The 13521-nt window shown below is 36.3% G+C and overlaps 1 protein-coding gene across 1 annotated transcript in view; it reads right to left on the reverse strand.

Moving 5' to 3' along the window:
* Positions 1 to 2336: 2336 nt before the first annotated feature.
* The window catches only part of PSKH2 (protein serine kinase H2), a 283989-nt gene continuing 272804 nt past the window's right edge, over positions 2337 to 13521 (reverse strand). The window contains exon 3 of the mRNA XM_044065989.1: positions 2337 to 3039. Within this exon, the coding sequence (XP_043921924.1) occupies positions 2731 to 3039 (309 nt within the window). The 3' untranslated portion in view covers positions 2337 to 2730. The remainder of the gene's footprint in view (positions 3040 to 13521) is intronic.

The following is a 13521-nucleotide window of genomic DNA, read 5'->3' on the forward strand; positions in this document are numbered from 1 at the left end:
ATTTCTGGATAATTAAACCGAGAACCAAAATATTTAGAGGCGAAAATATGCCGATGACTGATAATACACTGATTAAATAAAGCACAAAACTGACAGCAAGGTACAGCGTGGTCAGGGCCTAGGCAAGGAATACAGTACAAATGAAAATCATTATGAGGTATTTGCCTTCCATAAGTAATGCAATTATTAACTTTTACTGACATTGGTAAGGAGCAAGAAAAATTTTCCCCAACGAGGTACTTAGCTTTAGTTGAAGACTTCGGTTCTGAAACTCGAAAATGAAAATTTCAGTAGTCAGCCGACCGGCACTTGTGAACTGCTTCTGCTTCGGGCACCGCATGGCAAGAAAGACTGGTGTAATGGTGTCGACTGCATGTTTTATACCCTGATGACCTGATGTCATGGAAGAAGGGACAGCAACCAACGCAGGACCCAAGACTTTGTTAATAAGGCTGACTGAGGGCTACCTGCAAGCAGATAACCTAAATGTAATGACTGCAACAGTGAAACACGAAGAACATCTCTACCACTGCAATTAATATGAACACAGATCAGAAATGAAAAACATTTATTCTGCATGTCGCCAGAGAAGAGATATATAAGGAGTCTTAAAACTGCACCTGAAGCAAATGATAAATTCAAAGATATTACTGAAAAATTCCTGCCTAAAATAATGAATAGTTGTGTGTGTGTGCTTTGCAATAGAATTTCTTCGTATACATACTACATTAGGCTGAAAGCCCTTGCCAGCAGTTGTGAATTATCTGTTGTATAATAGACAGAATAAGGCAAAAGAATTAAACCTGTTCATCATGTAGGCGAATACAGAACATAATGGCTGAGTTAGAAATGAATGAAGAAAATTCTACACAGACATTACAAATGCAAATTAATAAGAGTGTGGGGATGTATAGTTAGAACTATTAACAATACTGATAGTGTGAAAAAAGGTGTTTATTAAAATAAAAATAAAGAAATAAAAATGCATCCAGGAATGTATTTCTGAATACAGCAGACAAGCGACTATCTGCAAAATAGAATGCAGACATGCGGCTGCCAATGCCCACACTGAGGTTTGGGCATGTATTCTAGATTATGTTGAAATAATAAACAAAATGACAAGCAACAACAAAGGTAGAACTGGTTTTATAGGCAGATACCAAAAGTATGATAAGAATGCTGACACCCACTTGCTCAAACAATGTCAAACATCGAATTTCCTGACCTGCGCGCACACAGAAACAAGTGCTGACATAGATCCAGAAGGAGGGCAAGTCCAGGTGATCAAACAAGTGGGCATTGGCATTCTGGATCTGCGACCTTCTGGTCACATGATTTAGCAATTTAACATTGTTGCAATCACTAAAACCGTACTAAACATTATATTTAATGTCTTACATTCCATATTTATTTCTCTACAGTAGGGAAGCTCTGTGAGGATACTGAAGAACTGCAGAAAGGTGCGTTGTATAGATCTGGTATAAAAGCATATTCCTGCCAACCTCCAGTGAAATCAAACATAGTTACTTTCCTTCTGCATTTTGTCCTCCTGAATTCTTACTTAGAAATGTTTTGATTGTTAAATTCTGCACAGATTATAGAAAGACTAGGATTATGTATTTCCCATTCCCTACATTTTATCAGAATGTCAAAACCTGTAAACATAATGTAAAGTGTTACAATAAACTTAATCACCACTAAATTATGCTGATGAATGTTAAAGGATTAAAGTAAAATAAAAAACATTGACTCTGTAAAATGTATACAACTGTATACAACTGTACTTGTCTTTGTTGTATCAAAATGAGTATTTTATAAAAGTTTAAATACTATTCAACAGGCAATTCTCTTAAATGTCTTTTGTCACCATTGTCAGATTGAAATCAGGACTTGCCAACTATGTTCAAACTAATTCCTGACTTTGAACATATTATATTTACATCTATACTGTCAAAGACTGTACAAATAACACCACCTAACATGTGGTGACCTCAGTGTTGTTCTGTAAAATGAGGGAGGGGTACACAGACTATGCACAACATGTTTGGAGCAGGCATTTTTGCTGTCTGCCAGCACCACTGTAAATGTAAAGGGGTCAAAATCATGAATTTTAAGTGGCTGGTTGTGGGTGAATCCTGATTTCAATGTTTTGGTTACCAGTGGACAACAATTCAGGGATCTGACTTTTAAGAAAATATAGTATATAGTGCATATCAATTTTATGCCCCATGTTGTTACTTGTACGACTGGGTCAGTTGATATTTCCTAATGTCATTAATGTATAGAGAAAAATCATAAAACATTGTCTTTCACTATATACGAGCTCTGTACCAGGCTTCTATAAATAATTTCACAATATAGCATAAGCATTGCATGACCCACTACTGTAATCAGATGTAATATATTTTAAGGTGGTGTATCTTGAATCCCATGACAATGCAAAGTGACTAAGAAATTCAAAATCTGTATATTGCTAAGAGTAAGTTATGCTGTTCTCTGCAGTTAAAGACGATGCAGGAATGGTCCTTATCTTTACTGTTATCATACAATGTTGCTTTAAAAAGTTTATCCTAAACAGTCATCTTTTTTAACTCCATGATGACAGATGCTCACAGCTCAGTTATTACTCATTAAGCTGAGTAGTATGAAAGTGCAACAATAGCTGCCCCACAGACATTAAGGAAAGGATCTGGAAAATGTTAAACCAGAAGTAAAGCATTCCAGGCAGAGTCAGTGCTCATAATGTGGCTGGTATCGAAGACTGCAGTCCAGTGTCTCCCTCTCCCATATAAACCTGGATCTGTTTGAGCGGCTGGATTTTGATGACTGACCTGACTTGGAGCTGGGAGAAGAGGATGAAGCCCTTCTCATCAGGTTTTGGGAGATGGACCGATGGAGGTTCTTCACAGAAGAACCGGCAGCCATTGAGGCTATCCAGGGGTGGTTCCAAGCCAGAAAAGCAGTCATTCGCATATCGGGGTCCACATTTAGCAATCTATCAATGAAGTCCTTAGCGAGGTTAGAAACAGTAGGCCAAGGCTGAAAAAGAAAATTATATATTTTATATTATGTGTATTAAAAGTAAGAAATAATTTCTGCTTAACAGTTTTTTCAATTATTGTATAATTAAAACTAGTGCATATTTCAAACACGAAAAACAAGCGTGATAAATATTTTTTCAATGTAGTCATTGTTCAGTCATCCACTTAAGAATTTTGCATAAAGACCACTTTTTCCTCCTGTATATTTATTTAGGTTCATAGGTTCAGTTGTTAAATTTAGAACTATAGGTTTTCAAAAAGCTTGAATGCAATAACCTCATGTTAAGATTTCATACCTTCCATGTATGTATCAAGATTATTTGTGCAGGAAGTTAATGGCAGACTTGATAACAAGGAGAAGCTTATTCTGTAATCTTGACTAGCATTGTATAATGTAGTCTCCATTTTCTAAAGTATTCCTGCAAAATGGTATATGTGTATATTTATGTTTACATATATAGCCAAGCTAGAGTCTGCACAGTATACTATCCTAAACCTGTAATGGAAGAGCATGGGATATATGCAAATTACCCCTTAAAGACATACCAGAGTTTCAGCTCCATGGCCTGGGAATGCCATGACTTTTTACTTTTCACTTTTTAAGCCATTATAGATGCAGCCTGTATCACCGCTTAAGGTTATTTGGAAATGCATTGACCAACAACTCTTGAATTTTCAGTGGGTTGTAAATTATACTATATGTGAATCTAATATGTAGGTGGATGATAAAAATCCAGGAGCAGAATGAAGAAAGGAAAGTTATTAGCATTCTCTCAGAACCATGGTGGGAGTTTTTTTTATTAAAATTGATTTAGCTGACAGTTTCATTGACATTTTATAAACATATTATAGACTTAGGTTCTGACCTTTTGAGTGTTACTTGACTATTACACTTTTACAGCATCCTTATTGCAAATGTTCTTTTGACCAAATATATATTTTTTCCATTTTTCTTACACTGGCTGATGGTTACTATATAAGATTATGTGTATGATTATATGAGGATTATGACTAGTCTCTAATCATAAACAAGTAATTATATGTTTGAGAAAATGCTTGAGGTTTGGTATAATGGTTAAGGTGTTTACTTCACAAATAAAAGGAAAATTGGTTAGGCTTAAAATGGCCCACAAGGGCAGCTAGCCTTGTATTTACCTATTAACTTAAATGGATGTGGAGAAATTCACACTGAGAGCAGAATGAAGCTGAAAAGCTGAATTATCGTCATCTTTTTCCAATCATAATTCTTTGTAGTGAGTTGGACCTTTATATGCTGCATACCAGTTACAGAGACAGAAAAAAAGACATAAAGTGTAGCCAGACCTGTGTGTCTCACAACATTCAAAGCTGTAACACATTTTTCAAAGCCACACAAGGTTTTGTAGTACATTGAGATCTAGCTTCTCCAGAGCACAAGGTAGAGAGGAAAAATAAAACAAATGTACAAAATAAAGCTGTAAAAATGTAGAAAACATATCTGTAACATACTTAGTACTCCATCTCAGAAAGTGTATGTTTGATCCTCAGAGAGCTTTGAATGCTGTAAAAACACTTTGTACAGCCACACACAAAAAAAGTGTGTCAGTGACAACTTGAAATGTTTTTATAACCTTTAAAGCTATTTATATTATCCCAGTTGCACTGTGGTAGCCACTGTATATATTCCAGTGCAACACCAAAACCTAACTACCCTTGAGTCAGAAAAGTGGATAATGAACCTGACTTCTTCCTGAATTTGGATCAAAATCATGTTGATTCATGTACTACATATTAGGAATAAAATGTGTGTGTGTGTGTGTGTGTGTGTGTGTGTGTGTGTGTGTGTGTGTGTGTGTGAATGTGTACATAATACATGCGTGTATCAGCATGTGGGTGTGTGTTTATATATAAATATATATACATGTGGATTTTCTTAAAATAGTCAGTACACCCATACATTGATGTTACTAACATCAACACCTAAAAAAAATGAAAAAAAGCAACTCCTCAATGTATATGCTCTAAGACAAAGCCTTTGAGCATGGAACAAAGAAAGTGTATTTTGCAGGGGGGGAAGCCCACACACCCCCTGTTAATTGTATGTAATAACTCCAAGATTGCACAATACAGGGAAAATGGCATATTCCCCAGCACTGTGGATTGTACAAACTCACACAACTGTCAACTGTCTATTTTGTCCACCAAAGTGTGTTGACAGAACAAATGCTGACTTTAAAAACTGTCAACTAAAGTGCACCCATATATATATATATATATATATATATATATATATATATATATATATATATATATATATATATATATATATATATATATATATATATATATATATATATATATATATATATATATATATATGTATATATATATATATATATATATATATATATATATATATATATATATATATATATATATATATATATGTGTGTGTGTGTGTGTCAGTGTGTGCATATGATGCAAGCGCATGCATAGGCCCATAACAAAATTTGAGGTGCAGACCCTTGATGTCCTTAATCCAACACTGCTTCAGATAAAGTTGTTTATCCATCCTTAATTTTTAATTTGTTCTCCTTTTTTCACTGGTTTTGCAGCTGCTCTGCTTAAAGAACAGGTTTTGAAGACTGGGTAGTCTTGTTACAATGGAAGTGAAAAAGACATGTATGATTTCTAAAACCGGCATTAAGGTAGATACAGCAACTACAGAGCAATTTATTTTACTTTAGTGGCTGAAAAGTCATGGAGACATTTGTCATTCCCATTATTCTTGCAGAACAAATAGATAGAAATGCAATATTTATATTATAATCTATACATTTGATATATGCATGGAAAATGTGTTGCTCAGCACTTATTTTCCCCTTTCTAAATCTATTCTTCAAAATTCAAATTAAGCTAAAAATTAAAACATCTAGTGAGTTTATTAAAAATAAAGAACTATGTCTTATGAGTAGACAGTAATTAAAAGTATAATATAGCATTACCAAGGCAGAAAAATCACTTACATTAGTCCATTGGCCATCAACAATGTTAGGAAGGTCAAATAACATTTGTAAGTCCAAAAAAGGTTCTTTATATCCAGAAGCTTCTGGGTAGGAAACACTCTTTGGGGTTAAAGTTTAGTTCCTCTTCTCGTTCCTCAGATCCTTCTGGGTTTGCAAAGTCTTTTAAAGGGTCTGCGGTCCTTGATGTGCATCAGAGAAGCAAATCTGAGTCTATGGGTGCTCTTTGGAAGAATCCAGAAAACTGAAAATAATTCTTTACAAATCCATGGTAATCTCTCCTAAGGCAAATATCCATTGAATCACAGACAGAACTTGGCTGGCTCTCTCCTGAGGCAAACCTTCTCTACTCCACTGCAAATGGATATCTTTTGTCTATGTGAATAACCAGGAGTCTGAAATCAGCAAGATGACATACCACAGCTTTAGTACTTTTACCAAAGTGTAGCTGAATAGCTATCCTCTATCATGTAACAAAGGCAGTCTCTTTCTCAGAGTTCAGCTTTGGATGGACAGTGTAGACAGTGAATCTTTCTCAAGAATGGTGTGTGCAATCTCTGTAAGCCCAATGTGTGACTATAGAACATACATCCCTCTTCCATCATGGCCATAGCAGCCATTTGCCTGCATCCTCGTGGCTGCACCAATGGCTGAAACTGGGTTGCCACTGACTTCAACTGGAGTAGCTGCTCCAGATCTTTATATAACATGTTATATCATTCTGCATGTCACATACTCCCTTTGTACTTCCTCACACAGGTCATAAAACACACTCAAAATCTCTGACATGGTTTGAGCTGTAGGAATCTGTGCCTGGATCACTGATCTGCACAGCCACTGATTCATGCCAAAGGTGACATCCAGGTTAAATATCCTGGAGGCATGGTGATGACTGCCACCTCTGTTCTGCTTCCACATGCTGAGTGAGTACCTCAGAGGTGATGCAGCCCTCTGATGCCATTTATGGTGGTGATATCTATGTAGTATGGACAGAACATCTCACACAATATGCAAGGAATTCTGGAGGTTCATCTTGCCCCTTTGCCATCATATCAACTCTGGGCAACTGAAATGTGCCCTTTACTGTTATTGTTGCCGACAATACCACTGTGTCATTGGACTGTGCCATGTGCAAGGAACCATTATCATCATCCACCAGTGACCCAATGACATGACACATGTTCTGACCTGTTGTGTGGGATTTGTTACTAGCAGAACCTCTGAATGCGTTCATATAATATACCTGTGACGACATTCAATCATACGTTTGACTACTATACCCATGTGGCACATGGACTGCTACTTGACTATTGTCTGTATGGTTTTACTGCACATACATGCCTAATGGTGTTGATTGGCACTCTCCTAGAGTATTAGCACATAGTACTACTACCTTCATGCATGCCACACTATCAGTTGGGCAAGCATCACCAGCTCAGGTCCCACATCCAAGCCACCACTGGGTATGAAGGTTCGCTCACCTTCCTTTAAGAGGGATACCAGGAATGTTATCACCTCCGAGAGATGTTTGTGCTGGTGGTTCGCACTTAGTGTTCAGCTTGTCTCTGTCAATTTCCTGTGCCTTGATCTTGTCATGCAGTAGCATATCTGTGATCCTACAATGCACGTGCACCGTTGTCCTGTTATGACCACCTTCTGTTTTGAGTTCCTACACATCTGGACACAGAAGGATCTAAATGGTTTACCCTTCTCAAGGATACACATGCCATGTATGTACAGGGCCTGTAGTAGCATGCCTGTGTCTGGTGAAGTGAACTTTTCCACCTGTTTCCATTCCTTTGATCCCATGACAAGGCATGTGCTCCTGTAGGACATACATGTAGACCAGTACATATATGACTGCCCATTCTATTTAGTACTTGTCTCAGTATTGACACCAGAACCCATTTGATTACCACAACCCTGTATGCTGCAATAGTGTCACCATTCAAAGAAAGTGCCATAGAATGGCACCAGTGGGCATTTTAACCATGCTTGCTGTCTGTTGCAACTGTGCTGAGAGCACAGTCTGTGCTTGATATAATGGATTACTCAAATCCCCCACAGTATGTCTCTCAGTACATGTGTATGTGTATGTGAGCCCTACACAGCAGGACAGTAACCTGGTTTGAACTTGTTCCTTCTTCCCTGTCAGTTTGAGCTCCCCTCCCCCACAGCAGGATTGCAACCTCCCTGCCCCCTCCCAAGCATGACTGCAGTCTGTCCAGCCTGTTCCCTATTCTGTGTCAGGCTGAGTATACCACCCACAGAGCTGTAGAAAAGTTGTCTGGTGACCTGAGCAAAATACCTTTAATTGCTCCTGTGAAGAAATTAGACACTGTTATTTGTGCTAGCATGTCTGGCTGAGTTTTTGTATATGGTTTCAGACTGACCTGTGCACTGTATTCCAGCATGACTAGCTGTGATATTGTAACTAAGTTCTTACATGTTGATTTATGATCTGTTTGAACAGAATATTTTAAATCCTTAAATAGTGTCCTTTTACATTTCTAAATGAGCAGGTTTGTGAAGAGAGATTCTAAAGGCAAACTGTCTCAGATTCAGCTGATCAGCAGATGATGTCAGTGGAATGTTGACAATTGCTATGTGTTACTGTCAGAAGCTGAAAAACAGGAAGGAACTTTTAGAAAACAGATGTTAGTTGAATTTAAAAATATGAAATGAAAATGAGAACTGGAACAGTTGACAGACTAGTCTATAAAAGAACCTACTGAAGACAGTTGTCAGTTGCAGCCAGGGTTGCCAGACGTCCCTATTTGGGCGGGACTGTCCCGAGATCAGCAGGCTGATCCCGAGTCCCGCCCTGCCGGTTTAAATCCCGGCCAGCCTCCGCTTTGTTTTTTTTTTTGTTTTTTGTTTTTTTTTTTTGATTGTCCCGTATACCTGGCATACGGGCCAATCAAAAATTGCTAAACACGTAGCTTCTTGTGTTCCACATTAAACACGAGAAGCTCCGTGTTTAGCAATTTTTGATTGGCCCATATGCCGGTATACGGGCCAATCAAAAATCGCTAAACATGGAGCTTCTCGTGTTGAATGCGGAACTGCAATGCATTAAACACGAGAAGCTCCGTGTTTAGTGCAGAGCTACTGAGTGAGCTCACTTCTTTAATGTGGAACTCTGTTCCGCATTAAAGAACTTTTTTTTTTTTGCTCTTCAGTTGCCGAAGACCTTTTTTTTTTTTTTTTATTTTTGGGCTTCACTTGCGAGAGACCTTTTTTGTCCCTACCTGGGGTGCTGGAAATCTGGCAACCCTGGTTGCAGCTGTCAGTTGAACTGTGCAGTGGATACCCAAAAAGGTCTCACCCGGAACTGTAAGCCTGCCTTTGCTCTGTTGTAGTAATTTAGTTTAGATCAGGGACAGTGTTCTTTGGTTAGTTAGGAAATTATAACTAATCAGCTAGATTAGTTAGAGTTTTTCTGAATGTTGGATCTCTATCCTACAGTACCGATTTCATTTTCCTGGTGATTGTGTTCTGTTTGTTTATTGGAAATTACTGTTTCATATTTTTAATCGTTTTGCTCAATATTACATTTTTTATTAACTTACATTTTGGATGGACAATCAGTGTTTTTCTTTAGTGATTTGAGAGTTCTTATACTTGCCTTGATACCTTCCTGTGCCACTCCAAAATCCTGGCTGCATAGGTCATTTGCTAGTATTTGTTTTACTATTTAATTTTCATAATTGGACACCCCTTTAGATGGCATGAAGACACTCTGATTGGTGGCAGCATTACCATATTATTTTGGGGAAGGGACACAGCAGGAAATTTGTGTCAGGCTTTCCTAAACGTGTTTGGATGTCTGAGATTTAATTTATTTAAGTGTGAGTGTATCAGATGTCTTAAACTGTGACACATTGCTGTGAAGTGTGTAATAAGAAGATTTGAATCACAACACCAACAGTATAAAAATAGAAAGAGCAGCAGACAGGTCAGTCATCAGGAACTGCAAGCAGCTATAAACCACACACTACGAAAATTTGACCTAGGTTTCATCTTTTATTACAACAGACTTCTACAGAACAGCAGACTAAAAACTTTTAGATCAACTTCAGCCATTAAATACTCTCATACTAATGGAATCTAATTAGTGATAATTAACACATTCTGAGCATAGCCAATTGTCAAAAAAAACAAATGTAAATTGAACAAAAAAACACACATAATCACTCAATATGTGAATAAAAAAGAAAAAAAAATTGTAATGAAATAAAAATAAAGAATAAAATATACTATAAGACACCAAAAGAACATACAATTCACTAGCTATTCACATTGATGAATTAAAACACATATATAAAAAATATGTATGATAAAACCACAGGTGAAAAACATTTTACCCCATAAGATGCCTTAGCTTTAAAATGGGGGCAATAGTAATATGGTTGTTGATGCCAGGGAACACTGTGGCATCCAATGTTAACTGCCACTTCATTTCACTAATATTAAGATGAACATCTAAAATGCCCCCTTGACTATCCTTACTAATGTGTTGTATGACACAAAACTTAAATTCATACCCACTATATTACTCTATATGCCTGACCAATGCGTTGGTATTTCTCATATGCCTAATATCCAATACATGCTCACTAATTCTATCCCTAAATGCTCTTCAAGTCTTTCCTACATAAAATGCAGGACATTAGCAACACTTAGCTAAGTAAACAGCATTTTTGGTATAACAGTCATAATGCCCATGTAGACTAATAGCTAAATTAGCCACAAATATTTTAGAATCAGTCAGCATGATATAACGACACATACTACATCTCCCACACATAAAGTTACCATTAGGCCTATTTATGTTGACTACATCCTCAACACATCAGTCACTCCTTTCAAAAAGTTGCTTAAAGGATTTCCCTTTTCTATAAACAAATTTTGGGGGGTTACTTAATTTATCCCAAACCATATTATCAAGTCTAAGCAACCTCCAGTTGTTACGTACTATATCTATTATATACTGGGTATCATAAGAATAGGTGGTAATAAAATAAATATTTGAAATACTACTTCCAGTAATATTAGAACCACCACTATCTTCATTTCCTACAAATGCACTCACCCTCCCGGTATTAAAAGTGGCACTACATATACCAGTATTACCACACTTTGATGTAATCTCACTGTTCCTCATAGTTAATAAGGCCTTGTACGTACCATCATATCTTTTTCGTATTACCTCATCACTTATAATTTGGCACAAAGCAGCAGGATACCCTCTTTTTAAGAACATACCTTTGATAAATTCCACTACCTTCAAAAAATCAATATCTTCACTAACCATTCTGGCCGCTCTAACCATCTGACCTTTAATAATAGCCCTCTTCTGATGGTCATGGTGCCAGCTAGAATAATTCAAATATGAATTTGAAAAGGTGGGCTTTCTATAAATACCAGAAACCAATGAATTGTTTACTTTGTCAATTTTCAAGTTAACATCCAAATAAGACAACTCATCCTTACTAAAGGCATGGGTAAACTTCAAAAATTGCACAGTATTATTTATATAATCAATAAACATCTCAATTTTCTCGACACTACCCTTCCATACCACAAAAATGTCATCCAAAAAGCGGGTATAGTGCCGAATACACTGCTTAAACATGCTAGAAAAAACATATTCTTGTTCCCAGAAGGACATAATATAGTTAGTATATATGGGGGCACACGCTGCCCCCATTGCTACTCCTGTAACTTGCTTAAAATAATGCCCTTCAAAGAATATGTAATTATTATTCAAAACTACTTCCATCAAGGTTGTAAACAAATTAATACGATCTTGATCATACAACCCAGTTACAAATAATTGATTTTCTAGCCAATGTAAACCTATGTCACTTGGTATAACCGAAAATAGGTTACAAACATCAATGGTCAATAAAATTGTATGTTCACTAATCGCAACTGCCTTCAGCTTCTCCAAAAAGTGCCAAGAATCCCTTGTAATATAATCAAACTTTTTGATACCCTTCTGCAAATGAAAATCCAAAAATTTGCTTATGAAACATGTCTTACTTCATTTCCCATCCACAATGGGCCTAAACTTGATATTATCCAACCCTTTATGTATTTTTGGGATCCCAAAAATACTTCTTACCATTGGAAAGTCATTTCTTAAATAATAATATTCAGACTCATCAATTTGCCCTTGCATTAATAAGTCCTTGATTAGTAAATCAATTTTAGAATATGCTATGTTAACCTGATTTAAACTACTTTCTTCATAAGTATCTTCATTCAACATGATCAACATATAGTTACTGTAATCATTCTTATCCATGATAACAGTACCACTACCCTTATCAGGCTTCATAAACCTAATTGATTTATCATTAATTAACTCATTTAAGCATCTTTGTTCATCTATATTTAAGTTGTTGGCCCTATCAAATGCCCTATTTTCAACGTAATTTCTACTTCTGAACATATGTTCCCTTATGTCCAACTCACAAATCTTTTCATAAAATGCCACTATACTATTTAAAGGGGGATTAAATTTACTAGGTTTTCTTAGTAACTCCCCACCTCATTCTATTGCACCTTGAAATATTAACTTGAGATTCATTTTTCTAGTTAACATTTTTAAATCAATAAGTATCTCATTTAACTTCCCTCTTACTAGTGGGACAAAGGAAAAACCTTTTGACAACAATTCAACATGACCATTAGTTATTTCTTTACTAGAGTAATTATATACTCGATAATCATCAAATTCGTTAGAAATAACAACAGGATAACCTGTTGATGTAACATTTTCATGCCCTTGTTCTGCATCAATGACCTCAATCAATCGAGATAATTGCCCATCCATACTTGTATCAGCAATAAATAATTCTCCATAATTAACATCAGTTAAAGTAGCAGGCATGTAATTTTGCACCTTGCATACAACACCATTACCCCCATTAACAGTCAATAACCCAGATGTAAAACAATCTTCAACAACCACATCATTTAAATTAGCAAACATGTGATTTTGCCCCTTACATACAACACTATTGCCCCCATTAGCAGTCAATAACCCAGATGTAAAACATTTTTCAACAACTACATCATCCCCATTGCTCATAAATTCAAAAGAATCAAGACAAGGGTAAATGCTCAAATCACCCATCGACTTAGCTGTTTCATTAACAGTCGAGTCGCTAAATAATAAAATACTATCACCCAATGCATTAATATTATCTAATTCAATAGAAACATTCAAAGCAGCAGTTAAATCATCATCAATGACTGTAGAATTATTACATTTAACCATATCACCAACATGCTGCTGATTAGTTGACATGTAAACTAAAGAATTCTCGGCATCAAAATACTGCTGCTCCAGAGAATAATCAAAGTCACAAAAAACCACGTCCTGTGCTGTTTCATGTTCATTAAAAGTCTCACTTACTGCAAAGGAACTTCCAAAGCAGCGCTCATCTCCACCCATTCTGACCCAC

The sequence above is a fragment of the Protopterus annectens genome, chromosome 3.part0 (genome assembly GCF_019279795.1).
Source record: "Protopterus annectens isolate FY-2018-M chromosome 3.part0, PAN1.0, whole genome shotgun sequence".
Taxonomy (NCBI): Eukaryota; Metazoa; Chordata; order Ceratodontiformes; family Protopteridae; genus Protopterus; species Protopterus annectens.